Source organism: Talpa occidentalis, unplaced genomic scaffold (assembly GCF_014898055.3).
Source record: "Talpa occidentalis isolate TD23 unplaced genomic scaffold, MPIMG_talOcc4v2.1 talOcc4.13, whole genome shotgun sequence".
Lineage (NCBI taxonomy): Eukaryota > Metazoa > Chordata > Mammalia > Eulipotyphla > Talpidae > Talpa > Talpa occidentalis.
The window spans coordinates 30,996,589-31,017,444 of NW_023601322.1; the positions used below are offsets into that span (position 1 = coordinate 30,996,589).

The following is a 20,856-nucleotide window of genomic DNA, read 5'->3' on the forward strand; positions in this document are numbered from 1 at the left end:
TTCTGTAATGCTCTGAAGTTTCTCAATATTCCATCACTGAAGAATGAAGATTTGGAATATTGTTTTCCTGAAATAAAATCACTTGAAACTAGTAACACAAGTTTGGATAAAATGTGAAACCTATTTTCCATTTACCAGCTACTAATACTTGGTGATGACCCTACAGAAGATGAGGTGATCCTGTGAAATTTCAAGTGTCCAGGACCTTCTGTTAAACCAGCTGATACTCCCACCCATTGGCCAAGTGGATATTTATGGAGAGTGTCCCCTTAATGGTGAACTTGGAAAAGCAAAAAGGAGAATCTCCTGGACACCTTATGTTTAGGTTAAAGTTCAACTTTGAACCATATTAAACAATTTAAATATAGATAGCAGATGGAAATTGTAGCCAAAAGAAAATATCTCAGAAACATTTCCCATAAATGCAATGGATAAAATATACATCTTTAACTATTGATAAAGCAGATTCAGGGATCTCCTTTGTTCAAATAAGTGATATTCAATCAGTCTTCTTTGATTTGTTGTTATAAGGCCATTTTTAAAAATTTGTCCAGCATTGATTTGGTCAGTGCCTTCCAGGATATCTTAGATAGTTTACTTGCAGTTAAATGTCAAAAGGGATACTAATATAGTTGAAACACTTGAAGTGTTTTATAAATAGTTTTATTTATTTAAAATAAAATGGAAAAATTTCAGCTTTTGCTTTGTAAGTCAGGTGGCCTTCCTCCATTACTGAGAATTCATGGAAATCACTTGCTCTGGCAACTTGGGTACACATTTTGGTATTGAGGAGACCTAGGATCACTGCTTAATTTAGACATCCAGGTTATCTGTGACATTGGTGTAATCCAAGTTTCAATTTCTGTATATTATATGGATAAATGTCTATGTTCTGAACTTAAAATATTAAGTCTAAATAACCTGTAATAAAATTTTCAAATTATTTTATGAAAAACACTTTCTAGGATTTCTGTTCAACTGTGTCTGCAGAATGAAGCCTGAATCTGTTGTATAAACACTGCCCTGGCAAGATTCTGAAATATGTAACTACCTTCAATTACATTGAAGAAACTATATGAAAACAGATGAGTCACTGGATAAAACTGGTTTTCTTATATATAAGAACTATGATGGATACAAATAAGTACTTTAGATTCTAAGAGTGATCGTTACTCAAATTAGGCCACTTTAATAAGACTATTATGAATAATGGAATAGTTATATATAATTGTATAATTGTACCCATTTAGTATGAATTAAAACATAAAACTATAGATGTCTATTGAATAATGCAGTGAAAACAAAAATTATGCAACTCTACATAAAAGAAAGCATTTTGTAAACATTTAAAAAATACAACATAAGAGAAAGTCATCACTGCAGTGAAAATAATTTAATGAAACTTAGAAGTATTTATTTTCCACTGACTTACTTGTATAAGTTGGACTTCCATTATTATAATCATTTGTGTTTTGGGAGGAGTAAGAAGCATGTTTTGTTTCTTCCAAAAGTAAATATCCTCTTTCGCCATCTGGTGGCTAAAGACCGCACTTTCCATAAAAACACAGTTGAAGTTAGATTTTAATGTTCTCTGATTCATCTTACTGTAAAAATAAGGTTATTTTTAGATCAATGTAAATATAACTTTGACAATTCTGTTCTAATGGTTCAGAGCATTTTATTCAAATAGTCGCAACTGTAATATTTAATGCAAGATAAGAACTAACAATAAAAACTGTTAATAAAGAATTTGAAAGTATATTCATTTTGAAAATTAAAATTAGATATGGCAGTAATGATTTTTTACCTGAATTTTTTGTTATAAAGAATTCACAAGATCTTTGTGAAAACAGTAAGGTCCAAATAAATTTTTAAATAAGAATATTCATATGGTTAATCAAAAGATTTGTTTTGGGTTTTTACTGTTTCAGCAATTGCACATTGACAATTCACCATACCAAAAAGCAGCACAGCTAATCTAATAGTATAGCATGTTTTCCCTAAGTATTTTTCCACAATTAAAAATTTCAGAGTACTTATTTGTGTGTCATGTATGTATATTTACCTATTTCATAAAAAATGACAACCATTTAATGTTTAATTTCTTTATTTTCTCCAGCATATTTTAATATTGAAACCCAAATTGTTACTTTGAGAAAGGGAAAAACAGAAATATGAAGAGACAAACATTTCATTTCATTTAACTTATGGTATTGTGAGCAGTCACTTTTGTAGGCAACACTTTTTTTCTTTATAGAAAAGAAGAAATAAAAAACAAACAGCACCATTAAAGAATGCATGATCCCTGAATTCTAAACAAAACACTGTCTAAAAATTTTTTCAATGCTTGTTGCACTCAGTCACATTTAGTCAGGTATCAAAGCAAGCATAACAGTATTAAATTGTAGCAGTCTCACTGAATCAACTGCTCCCCCTTCTGAGGATTTTACACACCTTTTCTGAGTTTTTCCTGTGGGAAGAATATATTCTTTGGTAGAGGACTGAAGGAGGGTTTTACTTTTCTGTATGCTGATATAAAATGTCTATGTACGTTCAGGGTCTTTGCCCCCAATCTGTGTTTGTCATGCATGTTATGTTTGGGTTGATTTCACATTTTGCTGTTATACTGTAGGAGTAATACCACCTTTAAAAAAGGCATTAAATGGCTAATGTCAAACAGATGTAAACATTCAGAATACTGACCAAAAAAAAAAAAAAATACACAAACACATTTTAAAAAAAAGGTACTGAAAATATGAATTAGATTAAGATTCCATGAAGCAGGGGGAAAAAATACAGCAGTACAAGAAAATTATGGCAACCAAGTAAAGCACTTTCTTTGAAACATTCATGAACAGTACAAATACAACAAAGTTTCTCTACAGTCTAAATTATTCTGCTACTATCAAATATAGTACAAAGCGAAATAGTATGTGCTATAAAAAAGCAGCTCCTTTAAATTATAGTAAAAATGCTTTTTGTTCGCTTTACAGTGACAAAGCATGAGGACTGAAGACGACAAGGTTTTTCTATTCAGTGACATTTTGGCTACATAGGCCCCTGACAGTCTGCTGAGTTCCTTTCCTAGGACTCTTCACATTGTTCTCTGGAAACACAGATGGACAGCGACTCTGAGCTCTGTATGTTCGGCGGGGTCACACCCGCCAGGCAGCTAGTGCGGTGCCAGCCTCCACACCAGAGAGACGATGCAACCCTAAGCTCGGCTTCAGCTTCTGTGACCCGGGACTTCACCAGACCAAGCGGGAGCTGGGAAACCAAGGCCACAGGAACTTCCTCCTTTGAAACTGTGCGAGTGTTTGTAAATGAAATGGGGCTGCAGCATCATGTATTCTTACTCTTGACTATATTATGAAGCACCAAATGCACCAAACCATTTGTTTCTGTGTTTATTTTGAATAAGAAAGAATACGCAAGGTCTAGACGCCAACTAAACCTTCTATAGCTCATCCCCAAAACACACACCACCACAAAGTCTTTATAGCAACCAGGCTCAACCTCATAGGTTTGTTTTCAAGTTTTTTTCTTCAAACTAGACCTTAGCAGGGAAATATATATAACTATGGTGCTCAGTTCACCGACAGTTCTGCTATTCTCACTTTGGGGAAGGAGAAACATTTTCATTTTGAAAATGAATTTGCATCAGAACGTTCTTATTAACATGCCCATTAACTACCTAAATGTCTTTACACACCTCAGGCATATGCATATCATATCATAGGAGGGGGTTAGGGAATAGCAGTTTTCTTCCTTCCCCTGCTCCAAAAGTGCTACTTAGGGAAATACATCCTTTGTGATAACAACAACAAAAAAATTACATGTTACATGTGCAAGTTCTATTCCTGATAGGGATAACAGAGTGTCCAATAATCAGGATAATGCACACACTAAAATTTGCACATTACACCACAGTGACTATGTAGTAAATAACAAACACCTTTTGCACATAGGCCGACACCTGTGAAAATCAGGAAACTTAGAACCTACTCATCCAATGCAAAATTAATGGTTTTGTGTATATAAATTAAGCGGCCATTGTAAATCAGCCCACCCATATTTTACTTCTGAATTTTTCTTTCTTTCCATATTTTAGCCCAAAGATAGGAATTTTTCAGTATTATATGCAAACATTAGGAATTTAAACTGGGGCAAGAAAAAAAAGGGGTACAGAAAAATTATGCTCTTTGGACCTGGGTGCTAGAATCCATGCATAATCAAGAACTGATTCTCCAAACCTACATAGGTGAAAAATCAAAACATGCAGAAGGACACTTTTCTTTATTCCCAGTAAGCAAATTGCAGGTTCCAAATGATGGAAGTGTTAGTGAGCTCAACAGCACATCTGCCTTAATTGTACCTCATATACAGAGTGTAAAAGTTCTGTAGACAAGAGTTTCTTTCAACACAGTGTCAGTTACTAATATGGTAGTTTTGAAACTGCTGGTGTAGACAGTATCTGACACTGGTATAGCGGCGACTAAATCTGGAAGGAGTTGGCATACAAGTGTCTGTATTTTAGGGGTGTCCCTCTGTGAGATAAAAGCATGATCTTCTGAACCAAGATGATATCAGAGCGAAGCAGACCAGACAGACACAACGGGCTAGTACTCCACCCAATCACAACCCGGCACAGAGTGAACCAAGGATCCGCTGGGCGTAGGCTGCATCCTTGGGAAAGAAGGGCTGGTTAAGTGCATTGCTAATTTTCTTAGTCATTTATTTTGATCATTTTAATGTGAAGAACAGAAGTGACTGTACTGAAGCACCAAATTGTGGCCACAGAAGCTGGCCCTTCCTTGCTTTTCTTTCCTTTTTTAAGATAATCTTTCATTATCTGTAATGTGTTTTAAAAAATGACATGTCCATCACTTAAAGAAATTTGGCAGCATCACAATAATATGGAGAAAAACAACATACCATGGTTGATTACTATCAAAAATCATGTGGTTTCCAGGAATGTATTTCCTGCTCATTCCAGTTTATGTTTAAGACATATTTTAAGGGAATGTTAAAAGTGTACATTGATTAGGATAATCCCATGTGAAAATATCTGTCATTCTTACCCTGGATGTGGATGATTTCCCTCCCCCCTTTTTTTAGTTCTCCAGCCACCATGAATCAGTGGATTAATGGCAAACCACATTTTGTGCTCTGTAATCTGAAGTTAAATGGGCGTGGGTTCTGTTGTCTTTCATCTTCCACAATGAGGATGTGCTTTTCACTTTGCCTTGGGGAACAGAGCCTTCTGAAGGGCAACTTTGCTCTGGCATGAGGTTGGCCAAAGTATCTGGAAACGCAGCTCAAATACTCCACACTCAGACTTTACAGGATAAACACTGACAATATTTGTAAGATGCAGTATCCCTTTTTCAGAAACAGTTCTATTCCCCTAAATATGAAGAATGTCCTAAATTCACCTGAGGGGCAGGAAGACATGCAATACCTAGGAAGATTTTTAAAATAATGACTATTTCAAAGTCAAATATAATGATATATAGATCATGAATCATGGAAAAAATATGTTGAGGAAAATGTCCGCACTTCAGCTTTCTGTAGTTCCTTTTTGTCAGCAATGACACTTTTAGGAAGAGGTGTCCATACTCTGCTGAACTGGAAGCCAGAATGCAATGTCACCAATAAAGGACTACAATTATTTCCCCCCAAACTGCATTAGTGAAGAGAATGGACTACAATTTCTATTATCAACCCGTTTATGCATTGGCATACAAGCCTTTTACTTGCCTGCTTTTGATTTGGGGGCTTTTTTTTTTTTTCATACTTGCTCTTAAAAGCCACACATGAAGTTCTGCAATTTGCCAGGCCAGTGGCTCTCTGCTGGCCAATGGATCTTAACAATATCAGGTGTCAAAGCGCTCAGACCAGATTACTGGGCAAGAGGCTCACACTGCAGTTTCAGTACAGTGTGTGTACAATGTCCAAGGCAGACCTAGAAATTTTGCCAGCCTCTGGAAAGAGAAAAAATGGGAGGAAAGGGAAAAAGGACAGTGAGGTTAATTAATGGCATGCCTCCTTTAATGCATCTTTTGTGACGAGTAAATATGAGGAATCGTATTTAAATCAGATTCCCCTCTCCAAATACAATTTAATCACTGTGGTGACCGTAGGTCCTTTGTGTTAGAGTCAACTTGCAGAAGATCGCATAACCACCTTAGGTCCCTTTTGCCATTCTCTTTCTAGCACTCCTCATTTCGATTAGCAGTAAGTCATTAAAATGTCCTTTCCTACCTACACCTGGATTAAAAAAAGATGAACGGGCTAGCGAACTGTATATCCTTGGACAGAAATTTTCCAAGCTGGAAACCGCAACTAAGTATGCAAAAAACATGCTGGTGAGCCACTCAATTGAGATGCAATCTCCCTTTTCTGAGAAATGCAAGAAAATAATAATCCCACAGAGAAAAGATAATCTGTTCCAAAGTAAAATAAATTAGCGTGCTATAAACCACCGAGTTATTCAATTTGTTGCAGCTGATGCCGTTTGGCTTTTCCATGTTGAAAAGGGATACTGCATCTTGCATTCAGCTCCTATCGCACAACCAGGCAAGCTACACAGAGTTTTGAAGGACCTATGCAGTCATCGTGGCAGAAGGCCCCACAGCCTTTGCACACAATCATGGCTTTCAGCCGGCAAGAGCATTTCAGTTCCAATTCATCCGCATTGCTGCTGTCGGCAAAGTTCTGGACGGGCATCTGAGCGTTCTGACCAGGCAGGCCGGTGGCAGGGTTGGAGCCACTTCCCAAAATCCCAATAGACTTTTCAATTGCAGATGCTGCCCTTTTGAAGCTCGTGCTACCAAAGTGTATTGTTGGATAATTTCCACAGAGCTGCTGTTGTTGCTGCACCTGCATTTTCTGAGCAGCTAATTGGGTAAAAGGCTTTTGTGGCTCAGAAAGCAAATAGGAAGAGAAATCTGCATTTTTTAGCGCAAATGCTTTTAACTGTTCTTTCATTTCATTCTGGTCATAGGAAACTTGTTTCATGCCCAGTTCACAGCTGCTGCTTAAACCTTCCTCAAAAGAAAGAGGTTCCGATTTTATATTGCTACATATGCCCGTGGACTGTGGCCAACTAAGTCGCTTAGTGGTTTCCATGGTAACTGGCGGTTGTTTTTGATCGGACGGGACTTCTGCATTAGGAAGAGGTGGAGGTAGTGGAGGTGGTGGTGGGGGAGGTGGGGGCAAAGCCAAGGGTGGAGGGGGAGGTGGTGGTGGGGGTGGAGGATGCACTAGTGCTTTGTTTGGCATTGGGTGTGCAGCCCCTCCCACGTCATCACCTTCTTTAATGGGTATACTGGGGGACAGCATGTTGCTTAGCCTTAGCTGGTGAGGTGCTGAAGAGAGACCGACTTCTCCCAATCCCTTCTGTTCAAGATGCCTATTGAAGGCAAATGCATTACAGCCCACTGGGGTCTTGGCAGAGGCCTGCAACAGAGCTGCAGTAGGAATAGGGCCCCTGGCTGCCATAGGCATTTGGTAAAACTGCTGTCTGTGTGAGGTACCAGCATCAGGGTGGAAGCCGCCATTCTTGTCAATGTGAAACAGGTTCTGCTGGAAGCTACAGGAGGGCAGCAGTCGCTTCTGCTGTTTGACCTCAGGGCTGTGAACAATTCTGTTCTGCATGGCGTGCTTGTTCAGCCACTCTTGCTTAAATGGTTGGCCATGTCCCAGCTGATTCATGCCGGAGTTGATGACACAAGGCACCCCTTTAACATCTGAGTCCACCAACAATTTCCCTGGTTCACATTTCACTTGAGTGTGTTCCCCCACAGTCCGGGCTACTCTCTTTTTGGGGTGGTTTTCTCTCTTTCTCATTTGTAAGGGTGCAAGAGTCCCTGCCAAGTAGCCCTTTCCTTCTGGATTTGGAGAGCTGGAAGGCATTTCAACCATGTTCCTCTCTGGTGCTATTTTGCCCACTGAGGTAGTTTGAAGAGGCAGAGGAAGCCTGTTAATTTCGAGTTTGGCTCCCAGCCTGGGCTGTGGCAACACTTTTTCCAAAGGCAGGTTGCCCTGCAGCAACTGTGTCACCAGTGGATTGTTAGCCTCCACTGAGGACAGACGACAGCTTGAGCTCCCTGCATTGGAGACTCTTTTCAGGTTGTCTGTAGCCAAGGAAATGGCCTCTTCCATCGGACCAGAAGTGGGAGCCTTCACATTTGGTGTCTGCTGCACACTGGGGGCTGCCTCTGCAGCTGGTGGAGGCAGCTCAGGGCCAGGGAAGTCTTCAGTGTCCATTCTGAAGCCCTTGTCCACATCATGAGGTTCGGATTTCACAGGAAGAGTGACATTTGTTATCAGATTCCTGGGATGAAGTTCTGACATGTGTGAGTAGCTGGCATGTTCGGTTTTGATAGCCTTTGGACAGCTCTGCTCTAGATATTCTTTCTGTTTACTTGAACTCGAGTGACTGACCAGAGGCTGTCCTGTGGTCCTCACCCCTTCATCATTCCAGCAAATCCGGTTGCCTGGATTATACTGATTGCTACAGGTTGTGTCTGCTTCACTTTTGAAAGTGGTTGGGACACATGCCTGCTCAGCAAAGCTATTGCTAGGGGCAGTCCCCTCATTTAATTTGTCTGGAACAACAAGGGGTACTTCCCGGAGACTGGTGCAGGTGGCCTGCATCGTTTTACAGTCTTGTTTTGCTGCAGAAACAGCAATGAAACCAGAACCATGATCAACGCCTTCACTTACAACCGGCTCAGGCCTGCTAATGACAGATACCTGAGGACATGCCATGGGCTGTATGGGCGCTTCTGTCCTCACCGATCGGCTCTGGAGGTCCAAGCTGGCTTCTGCACTTTCAATGGAGACTGTCAGAGATAAAGTGGAGGTCAGCGTGGCGCTGTGGTCAACGATGACTTTACAAGGAATCGATCTATTTATGGCTGCTGGTGCAAAGCCCCCGGGAGGTTGCTGAGGTTTCCCAGAATTGTCCACCCTGTTGCGAGGCCCTGAATTTTTGTCCAAGCTTTCAGCACTTAACTTGGGAGGACTATCGTAAGAGTTTATTGTTAGCATGCTTCCAGTAAACATTGCCATGGGTGGGCGTGCAACCAGAGTGTCTGTGACGGTGACGGAATCCCTGCAGCTGAGTGCTGCTCTCACAGTGGTGCCCATGGATGCTGAGGCCTGCTCCTCACTCTTGGGCATGGTTATCTTCTCGGAAGGAAATCTGTTAATTCCTGTTGGGGGAATCAAGACAGAGCTAGTGGAGAGATGGTTTGGCAAGCTATTTCCGACGGAGGGAGTTGGCACAGAGGTGTACTGACTGGAGACTATGTTACTGGCACTGCTGCTTGACATGAGCAACTGCTTGTCGTCCATGGAGTTCGACACACCGGAGCCCTCTGTAGTGGTGGGAATAGGAGTGCTTTCAATACATTTTGGTATAATGGCTATGCATGGAGTGTCAGTTCCCTGGATGGTTTTTAACATGCTTATATTACAAGCAGAAATTGTAGTGTTTGCACTGTCAACAGACATCAGAACAGAGGATTTATCAACAGAACTCACAAAGGGATGTTCTTTAATTGCTCCCGACATAGCAGTGCTGCAAACAGACACAGGGACAGAATTTTTATTAAAAAGCATGGGCACACTGCTATTTTCAGAAGAGGTAGATGAAATAATTTTCTCAGATAAATGTGACACAGGTATAGTTTCGTCAGAACTATGCACAGATAAATCAGTGGCAGTTTCTGGAAGTTTAGCTGGATTAAGAGATTGCTGAAATACAGTGGTGGTCTCCCGGAGGTGCATGGACTTGTTGGTAGGAGATCGACAGTTTGGATTGGCAATGATGACACCAGTTGAGCCTTCAACTTTTGTTTCAGGAGTTGAAGAGACTTCTAAGCTTGGAGGCCCTTCCTTTGAACTGAGTGGAGGCAATCGGGACTCTTTAGTGTTCTGGAAGAGGTGGACTCGGGCTTGATGCTTTGCAAAGAGCTTGGCTTTTGTCTGCTCTTTGATATGTGCCAGGGTCCTTGCCTTTCCACCCTCTCCTGGGCTCCCCATGGCACCAGAAACGATGCTCGCTGCAGCAGCTACAGCAGCCGCTGCTGCCGCCTCCCGTTGGGCCCTTGCTTGCTGGGCTCGAGCCTTGATATCTGCCAGGGTCCTGGCTCCTGTGTTCCTCCCACCACTGACAGATGTGCTAGGGGATGCTCGGGACTCTGGTTTGGAGATGGGTTGACTCTTGATAATAAAAGGTGGCCCAATTTTGGAAAGCTGGATCTATAGGAAGGAGAGAATGAAAAGATGAAGCATTTCATACATGATCACAGGAGGCATGTGGAATGGGAGGATGAAAGTCTCTGGAGAAGGAAGCTGTATTTGCTCATAGTGTGGAATCAACTACACCTAAAATCCCTGCATGGGTCTTGAGGGTATAAGGTGACAATAAATGCAGCATGGATATGAAAATTAATTTTTAAATTTCTATTTTTAATCTCTAAAAACATCAACGAGTGACTTCATTTGGCATGGAAATGAAGCATCTTCATAGTGCCTCATATAAATGAAAACAAAATCCATGCTCATTTGAAATGAGGTGAGCTCAAAAGACTTAAAGATACTTAGATTTTAAATTACCTTCCTTGCTGAGTGAAGAGATGGGACCTTAAATCTACTTGAGTTTATCTGTCTTAATTTGACACAAGGAAGTTGTGCTAGCCAAAAGATCAGGAGACTAGCATTCTCATTCTGGAACTTTGTCAGTCTAGCTAAATCTCTGTAATTCAGTTTCTCCGATAACCTCCCTGAGCCAGAATCTCTATGGTTTTTATATACTTCCCTACCACCCAGAATGCTGTTTTATACGTATGTCATAAGCATACAATACAAGTTTGTAAACTCAGTTGTAAAATGTTATTTCTGGCCTTTTTCTTCCCAGAGTTGTTGTAAAGAAGGAATAAAACTATATTCGTGAGTGCTCTGCTTTCCAGAGGGATTTTATTGTCAATATGTTTTCATGAAATAAGGGCAACTCTGGTTTTCTGCCTCTAATAACAAGTATGGGTTGGCAATTTCTTTTGGTATCAATAATCCATGATTTGTTAAATTTTATAAATATCCCAACCCACACTGTTCATTTACCTATGCCAATTAAGAGACTCTTGGAGTGATCAACAATTCATGAGGCACAAGTCCCAGCAAATAACATCCCAGAACAATGCCTGGGTATGCTGGTCATCGAGAACATTCTTAGAGAGATTAAACTATAAGATGGATCCTAGAAGATGGACTTCCCTGGGATCACATAACTAGTGAATGACAAGAGTCTCTGTTTTCCTCATTTGGTGCTGTTGGTAAATATTTTGCTTATCCCTCCCTGTCCCTACCCTTTAGAAAAAGTTTTTCCTTGAAAACTTGTTTCTTCTCAATGCATGTATACTCAAATATCTGGGCATTTATAGAAAATTATCAATTTGGACTTATGCTTTAGGACATTGGTAGACAGAATTACCTTTCTGAATTCTCTTACTATTCATTTTCAAGCTGCCTGTGACATCTCCCTTTTAAACCAAAGGCTCAAAAAAATATGAATTTAGAGAAGGCATTCAAGTTTTTATTTAAACACTTCCCTTTGTCTAAAAATAAAATCATTTAAAATAAAATTAAGCCTAGATATATTTAAGACCTCAAGGCCGAATATTAGTATGCTGACCATGTCCACCTAATTTTATTTTTCAATGGAATTTTATTGATATGCCATTTGTTCACATAACTATATAATTTGGGGAGAACAATTTCACACCTCAACATGCACACATGCTTCACTCATTCTCCACCAAATGTTCCTGGTGCCACTGGAATGTCTGCCTTCCCTCCTCCCTCCTTCCTACCCCTGCTGTCGGAGCACAACTATATTTTTCACAGAACTTAAGAGTTATTTTGTTGTGCTTTGTCAGTGTTTTCCATTGCCTATTTATATTTCACAAATAAGTGAAACCAACTGGCAATTGTCTTTTACTTTCTAACTTACATCACTTTGGATAATCACCTCAAGATATATCCATCTTGTCCCAAAGCCACTATTCCATCTTTTTAAATAGCTGAGTGGCATTCCATTGAGCATATATTCCATAGTCTCTTTATCTAATTCATCTGTCAATGGACATGTAAGCTGATGCCCTATCTTGGCTAGTGTGAATAAATTCTCTATCACTTTGAAAAGAAGCTTCTGACAAAAAAATCTGACTGGTATTGTTAGAAATATAGCCTATGAAAAAGTATGTTTGTATTTTTCTTTTAATTGCTTTAGAAATTAAAATGCATCGGAGGTTTTTAATTGGAACTTGATGTTTATCTTTTACGTCTCTAGAATCTTATTCGTAGGGATTGCTTTATTAAACAGAGTAACTAAAACCACACTCTTAAATGTCAACCTTGAAGACATCATGATTCACATATGAAGTAGATGTCAGGGCAGAGAAAAAATGAAGAGATTAAGAAAAAACAAAGCTTGAGTAAGTTTATTATTCTGGATCAACCCTATGATGAATTAATCCATTTTATTGTAGTACAATATAAATGGACTGAGATAAAAGCACAACTAAATATAAATTACACTGGTAGATTTAAAGAAAAACTGAACAGATAGTTTCTTTTCAATTTACCTTTTCTTCATATTTACCTAGGCAAAGCCAATTCATATAAAAGGTTTGCTGAGAATACAAATCTACCTGGGATCAAAAGAAAACATATAAATAGGATGTTTGTATATAGGCTTCCCTATGTGTGAAGCTAAATATGTACTTCTTCACTCTCGAAAATAAAAAAATTGGATTTTTATATCTATATATATCTACAGTACTTTCCTTCAGAGTTCATAATACCATTTCATTGAATAATTGGTGTTATATTTAATGAGGATTTTCCATAAATCAGGCCCTCTGTGCTAGGAAATGCTGGTGTTCGCTACCTGTGGGGAAATGAAGGAATAGTAAGAAGCTTCATCTCTTTAGAGTATATCTCTGGCTTCTGACTACCTCTTTCCTAGTCCTAAAGAACTTTTATAGGCCACTAAATTATCTTTCAAATTTTCCCTAGTTAATGTAGGTCTCTGCTCATACCTTGGGATCCTCAAGCAAAGGAGAGGTCCTGCGCTCCCTCTCCCATTCTTTTTTTTTTTTTTTAACTTTTTTTTTTTTAATTTTTTTTTTAATAGAGGCATGCTTTTATTTTATTTTATTTATTTGTTTTGTTTTGTTTTTGTTTATACATGCACTGGGTACATTCAGAAGCACATGGGAGGGTGAGAGAATTCACCAGAGCCAGAGCGGGGAGCAGAGCAGGCAGAAGGACCGAAGTACACTGCTGAGGGGAGCAGCGGGCGGCAGGAGAGGTTTGCGCGCCATGTGGGACCCTCCTCCAGTGGCAGGGGAGCAGCTGGGGATTGAACCGGCACTGCAGAGGCTGCGGGCAGCTTCGCAACCCAGCGCTCAACCGCTGCGCCACGGGGGAGGCCCTCCCTCTCCCATTCTTTTTCTTTAAATTTTGACGTCCAAATATATATTAATAAATGTAAAATGAATACTTTAACTTAACATTTGAGTTCAAAGCAGGGGCTTAGAAATAATAACTGAATGGCAGACTGGGTACTGGGAATCTTAAATTATAAATGGGTACATAAAACCTGGAAGGGAAACAAAACATTGATTTTTTTTTTAAACTAAATTATCTCAGTAGGAAAAGCCTATTTATAGGTTTGCCTTTTTTTAAAATACCATACCTTGAGGGGTGGAACCCTGGGCTCCTCTCGTGGAGGCTGTTCTTTCTCGGGTGGGCTGCCGGATGATGAGTTTCGGGCTGACTGATCATCTTCTATCCTAGCCCTCTTTTCTTTACAAATTCCAAAGCTGTGCTGCTCTGCAGTTTTCCTCTTTGATATTTCAGATTCTCTATTTTCATTTCTTATGCCATCGGGTGACTTGGAGGGCTCTGAAGACTTGGTATTATGTGAGGTGTCCAATCGATTCTGTGAGCTCCCTTGCTTATGTGTTTTATTCCTAGAGCCTTCTGAAAATGAAGGCTTATCCACTGGTGGAACGTATTGCTTATCCTGTAATTTGACTGATGGAAGCTCACTTCCCTTACTTTCTGTCTCCTCAGTAAACACAGATAATTCCAATGGTGAGGACACCCCTTTCTTGTCTGTTCGTTGTAGGACATTATGGTTTTTAACTTTTATCATTTCCATTGAAGGGAGTTCTGCAATTGAAGCAGGGTAAGAGTTCTCAGTTTCAACATGTGATTTACAAGACTGCTGACTCAGGGTCTTATTGTGTAATTCTTCAGATGGAAATGCCTCAGTATTGGAAGAACCCATCTTGATAACTTCAGGAGTGTTTGATATAGTCTTTTGCTGAGAGTGAAGGCTCTCTCCAAGGGATTTAGAAGGGAGAGAAGATTCTTCTTTCTGTGGCGAGAGTGGTTCTTCAGATATGGAAGGTGACTTTCTTTGTTGATGTACCATTCTTTCATTCATGGAAGAATTAGAAATTGGAGATGTTTCTGAAGGAAGTGGCAAACTGGATACAAAAGTGGTCTCAGCTGTGAGAAGCATGGAAGACACTGAAGAGGTTTCTGATGTCAAAGGTAAATCAGACATGGGTGATGTTTCTGATGTTAAAGGTAAATTTGAAACTGGGGATGCTTCAGATGTTAAAGGTAAATTGGACATTAAAGATGCTTCTGATATTTCAGGGGAAGTAGATATTGGAGATATTTCTGACATCAAAGAAACATGAAGGTTTTCATCAGTGGGGTTTCTCTGATTATATTTGTCTGTATTATCAGTGCTGGACACCTCAGAACAAAATGTTGTCTCAAGGGAGGCTGGAGTACATGATTCTTCTGAAGTGGATTGGGTTTCCCCTCCTGGGGATGTCAGACTGGTACAAGCTCCTGCTGGGCTCTCGGAAGAGAAGGAAGTTTCCGAGATGCAAGCATTTTCAGAAAGATGTTCATCAGGATCACTCTGTAGCTCCATATCTACAGCAATTCCTTCATTTGGAAACTGTTCTTCTAAAGAAGATGACCCTGGTTTTATTTTTGGAGTACTGGTCTCTACTGTAGTTTCTGGCTCCTTATGTTCTGTGTCACTGACATGAGTTACAGACGAAGTGGAAGGAATAAAAGAGTCACATACTTCCAGTTGATTGATAACAACTGACATTTCTTCCTGGGGAGGTTCTGATTTCTCTTCTACCTTAACTTCAATATGAGGCAAAGTTTCTAAAACATCATTCATTATAACACAGGATTCCAAATTATCTTCAGGAGGTGCGATTGAGGGTTCTTCATGAGAGTTGGCAGGACTTTCAGACCCCTCAGAAAATTCAGGGATTGTCTTATGATTTTCATCCTGGCATTCACAGATACTAGTCTCTACCTCTTCTGCAATTTCCTCCTGAATTACAGATTCTTCAGAGATCAAGATATCCTCTGATTCTGATTCTACCATTACATCTTTACCTACTTCTACCATAGGACAAAGTGTGGCACAGAAATCAGGCTCTGGAGAAGCTGGATTTTTCATGCCTTTTGGGTGTTGTTCTTCCAAGGGAGTCTGTACAGAAAGACCTGGAAGCCCAGACGTCCCACATGAGGAACTACTTTCAGCTCCATCATTGTTTGGTCCAGAAGTAAGCTTTATAGATTCCTCTCTTGACATGCCCAACCTGAAGAGAAATTAGAATTTTTAAATTATTGTTGAATCACAAATAATGTGGGACACAACTTGAATCTCTTGCAAAGTGCCCAGTAGACGCAAATGCATCAAATTAATTTTATAGTCACTTGGTTTGTGTAAATCAAGCTTGGTTTACGTAAACTAGATTATGAGGAGTTAGTTTTCCATTGCTTTTATACTAAGATAAAATTGACTTCTGGTTAAAAAAGGAATAGAGTTTTATTCTATATTCAAGGAGATATGAACCTTACTAAGTATTAGTAAAAGGAATAAGATAGTTACAAAGTATAAAAGATTAGAAAATATGGACAGAAAAGCAAAATAATGTATAAGACATAACTTTGAAAGTCAAAAAGTAGAAAGACGTCAATACAGAAAATTACACAGTCTTCAGAGGATGCAATATGACCAAATAATTAAGATCAGTGGAAGGTGGATATGTTGTAAAACCTTAAAATTTAAATGATTTCCAATGACTTCCAAATTCTCTTAAAGAAATATAAGACATTTTACTCAATCTCCTTATTTTGGTATCTAGGTGTCTAACGTAATATGGAAATTTCACTAAAGAATAACAAAATAGGGCCTCCCTAGTGGCTCAGGGGTAAAAGACAGTGCTACCAAGCTATTAGCAGCCACTGCAGCAAGAGTTTGATCCCCAGCCAGCCAGGGAGCAACCCACATGGCACAGCAGACCTCTCCTGTCTCACCTGCTGCTCTCTTCAGCAGTGTATTTCAGTAGATCTGCCTGTTCTGCTTCCCAATCTCTCTAGTGAATCCTTTCACCCCCCACACCTCTGGCATGTATCCCAGTTCTTGTATGCATAAATAAATGAATATTTAGAAAAAAGAATAACAAAACACATTTGGGGTTATCAAATTGATTCTACTAGATTACATTTGTGTGAAGAAAATGTAAATTCTTTCATGTAGATCTCTTACTGTAAAAATATTCCATTAAAAATAGCAACGACTATCAAGAAATAAATGTTCAGGTAACAAAGCAAAATTAATCAGGATTATATCAAAGATACTATAAATCACTATTTCTTGTAATAGCAAGTTATAAAATCAGGACTAGATAGTAGAAAATTATGTTGTTCTAAATTAAATTAGAGTACTGTCAATTACAAAGATAAGCAGAAAAAAGATTATTCCTGAGAAGGAAACACATTTGAATGAAGAAATATGGATATAATAGTATCAATGCAGGAAAAATCCTCAGTGGAATCTACTTCAGCCTTTCACTTAAATTAAATCTTCAAAATGAAAGGGAAGTAAAATTGAACAAACTTTTTAGATATTTGATTGTGGTCTTCTTTACCAAAATTCAGAAAGCTCTGGGAAGATAAGAAGGTACTGCCTTCACACCTAGTCTTTTTTTTCTTTTTTAAAGATTTATTTTTTATTTATTTATACAAGCCCTGGGTACAGTCAGAAGCACGGGAGGGTGAGAGAATTCACCAGAGCCAGAGCAGGGAGCAGAGCAGGCAGAAGGACCGAAGTACACTGCTGAGGGGAGCAGCGGGCGGCAAGAGAGGTCTGCGTGCCATGTGGGACCCTCCTCCAGTGGTTGGGGAGCAGCCAGGGATCAAATCGGCGCTGCAGACGCAATCCAGCGCTCAACCGCTGTGCCACCAGGGAGGCCCTTCACACCTAGTCTTTTTTCTTTCTACTTTCCCTAAGATGGGTTCAAACTAAGCTATCATTTATAACTATACTATTAGTAGAGAAGCAGAGTAACTAATTTACAGATAAATTTAAAGCAAAACAATTAGCTAGCTGATACTTTGGGTTAGGTCAAGTGGAGGTACCACTAGTACTTGGTTAGATGTAGAACATACAACAATCTATCCACTAGCAGTCAAATTTCTGACAGTTAATAAGGGTATTATTAAATATATTTAATGCAGTTAAATATATATGTATATTATATATCATAGCAAACAGCAATGCATAAAATATGATGATGTCAATATTTTATTATTTTTATGGGAAAATACATCTAAGATGACAAAAAGCACAGAAGGAAGATGCTAACAGTACATCACTTACAATGCAAAGGAAATCCTGAACTCCAAAGTCTAGATCACAAATAAACAGATCAACTCGTATAACTCTGAGTTAGCATATATAAGGGCGATCTCTAAATAACTAAACTGAACATAGAACAGTGCTATATTATATGCAGAGTAAGTCAATAAAGGCAAAGATTTCAAACAAAGGCCAGAAGACTAAGTCAGACATATCTTAATTAGAGGCAAGTTGGATGGCAACATTCTTGAGAAACTTAGAGCAAAAAAGAGTCACACAGTGTCGATCTGAATGAATTATCTGATGCTAAGAAACATCCTGTACCTACTGGAGGAATGTAGATAATCCAAAAGTAACAAAATTAGAAGTCAATGAAGCATTCAAAATACATATGACATCCAAAATATAATCAAAGATAAATCAAAACAAGTAAGAAGCCCAATGCCCTAAGGGGACAAAAATTCTATTGATAATTCTACGTACAGAAAGAAAAGGACCGAGTGAAAGAACCATTTGTATCCAGAACTAGGTGATGGTGATGGGAAGTGTAGTCACAATACTGTAATTGTCATCTTCCAGGCAGAAGCCCTGAACTTGGTATGCTAGGGAGTCTGTGAAGCCCACAAATTCACGTAAAAATTGAGAGTGCATGTGTATGTATGAATTTTTCTGAGGAGGATTTGCTGGATTAAGACCCCAAGCAAGTTAATGAACCACACCATGTATAAAACTGGGGAACTCAGTTTCATTGCACCTCAGTTTCCCAAACTGTTTTAAAATATAAGAATAATAATGGTGCCCATCTGAAATAATGTTTGCACACTTCCTAGAAATCTATCAGAGCCAGAGCATATTCAATGGTTATGTACTGAATCAAGAGGCGCTCTATGTAATGCATGGTCTCTAGAATGTGGGCTCTCTGCAGGAAGAGTCTAGGAAGCCCTATAAATGACTGTACCTCTGGCATCTTCTACAGTGTTCATCATAGAGGAAAGGTTAGGTAAATAATGTTGAATTAATTCAAAAAAGAACCCAGCACACAGCCAAAGAGACTGGTGTTGGGATCAGTTAGGAACCGGTGCTTTGGGGGTAACTAATTTGGTTATGCTTATGTCATTACTTAAACTGTTCCCAACATCCCTTTTGTCAGCAAAGGGTGAGAGAAGCCTCCTGAATGATCTTCAGTGTCATTCTTCATGGTTCTTAGTCCTGTTGGGCATCAACTTCACCTGGAAAGTGTCCAATAATACATTCAACTGGAAATTCTCAGTGTGCCTAGGGTGGATCCCAGAAATTTACCTCTATTTTAAAAGCTTCAGTGAGGATTTTGATGCAACCAGATTTGAGTTTATTCTGCTCACAACTATATATAAATATATATAACATCTTTAACTTTTGAGAAAATATAGTAACTTCCCCTTTTTCATTTTCCTGAAATATGTACATGTACCCAGGAATCCTGGGATAGCCATTAAACTTCAGCCTTCCTTTCTAATGGAAACTACCTCTAGTTAGGGAGATACACCAAAGGCTGGTTTACTCTCAGAAAGCAGGTTGTTAATCAATAATGTGATCCCTTTTCATGAGGAGCATTCATGCGAGCTTCCTTGCATGGTTTTCTTCATTAATGGGTGAAAGTTTGTGAAATTGGATCAAATGGTACAGATTTTTTTACCTATAACAACCTCAGCGTCTTCTATACACGACAGTTATACTCAAGCATCAATTATGTATCTGGCAGTTAGAGTATAAATGCTCTACTATGAAGAAAGACCTACTGAAAAGACCAATTTTCAGCCTTCAAGTCCCTCCTCCTTTCTTAGGGATGGATGGCCTATGGAAACCTAATCCTGCCAAATACAATATGTGACTGTTAACTGCAGGGCAAAGGAGAAACCATTTTCAGTGGAGTTCAGTCACTACCAAATTTATGTGTGGCTGGTATTATTTAAAAAAAAAAAAAACACATAAAAAGTGAAAAGAAAATGTTACAATCAGGCTACACCTGAAGGAGAACATAGATAGAGGGTAATAATTTTGCAGCTTCTCCCAAAAATCAAGGACTAAGCAAATGTATGTGCACAGTCAACATATTTTGAAAATGTGAGAATATGTGTCTAAAACTACTTATCTCTGAAGTATTCATTAATGAAAGTACTAGGATAAAAAAGCAGGAGATTTTTATGAAGATCCAGTTAAGAAAGCCAAAAATGACTTCTATTGGATTTCATGTGCTATTTTCAGTCAAAAATGAATTTTCATGGACAAGTTATAAACCCTTGAAATGCATTTTTTAAAATTTAAGTGCTGATATGCCACTATAATTTTACCTGCAATTTCTTACACTGAGGGACTATTGCCTTTTATCATATGCTTATTAAGTTTTACAGCATATGAGTGTGCTATGTGAAGCAGAGAATTACATTTTCATTTCCTTCTAAGAGAAATGAGGAAAAAATGTTCTAGTACTTACTTTTCTCCATAAAACCTTTCAAAGAATTTTTCTTTCCAAGGTTCCGTTTTCTTTTCCTTCTCAATTTCTTGCCTTATTCGCAATTGCATTTCTGGAGTAAATTCTCCTAGAAAGACAACATTATAAATTGAGTAAAAGTGGTCACTACCTTTTGCCAATTATTAAAAAAAAACTATTTTTTTTGTAAACTTTTATGGACATTGAAAAGTAAGAGATTACTGAAAATATTCTACAGCTTCTTTCTGTAAACATCCCTCAAAACGTGACTTAGTGATAGAGGATCTCTAAGACATTTAGCAAGTGTACTTCAAGGTAGGACTTGCAAATACAAAGTGTATATTGACTGCCCATACTGAAGTCAACCTGGTGGAAGAAAAGGAACACCACTGACTATAATTTAACATCCTTTGTAGTCATAAGAATAAAGGTAGTAAAAGCACAGAAGGAAAAGCACTTAGTTCTGCCTAAATTGATTAGGAAAAACCACATATTCAGAACTGATTGTTGAATTGCTTTTTGAGGGATGATCAAGCACATCATTAAATCACAAGCACAGAGATATGAATATGTATTTTTTTGTCTTTTGAGTGGCTGGTAAGAGTACAGCACGGTATGA

General features: G+C 38.7%; 1 protein-coding gene across 1 annotated transcript in view; it reads right to left on the bottom strand.

Moving 5' to 3' along the window:
* Nucleotides 1–2,093: 2,093 nt before the first annotated feature.
* ASXL3 (ASXL transcriptional regulator 3) overlaps nt 2,094–20,856 on the bottom strand; it is a 170,995-nt gene continuing 152,232 nt past the window's right edge. Inside the window, exons 10-12 of the mRNA XM_054694109.1 lie at nt 20,241–20,346; nt 13,772–15,722; nt 2,094–10,272 (exon numbers count right to left, since the gene is read on the bottom strand). Coding sequence (XP_054550084.1) covers nt 6,565–10,272; nt 13,772–15,722; nt 20,241–20,346 — 5,765 coding nt within the window. The 3' untranslated portion in view covers nt 2,094–6,564. The remainder of the gene's footprint in view (nt 10,273–13,771; nt 15,723–20,240; nt 20,347–20,856) is intronic.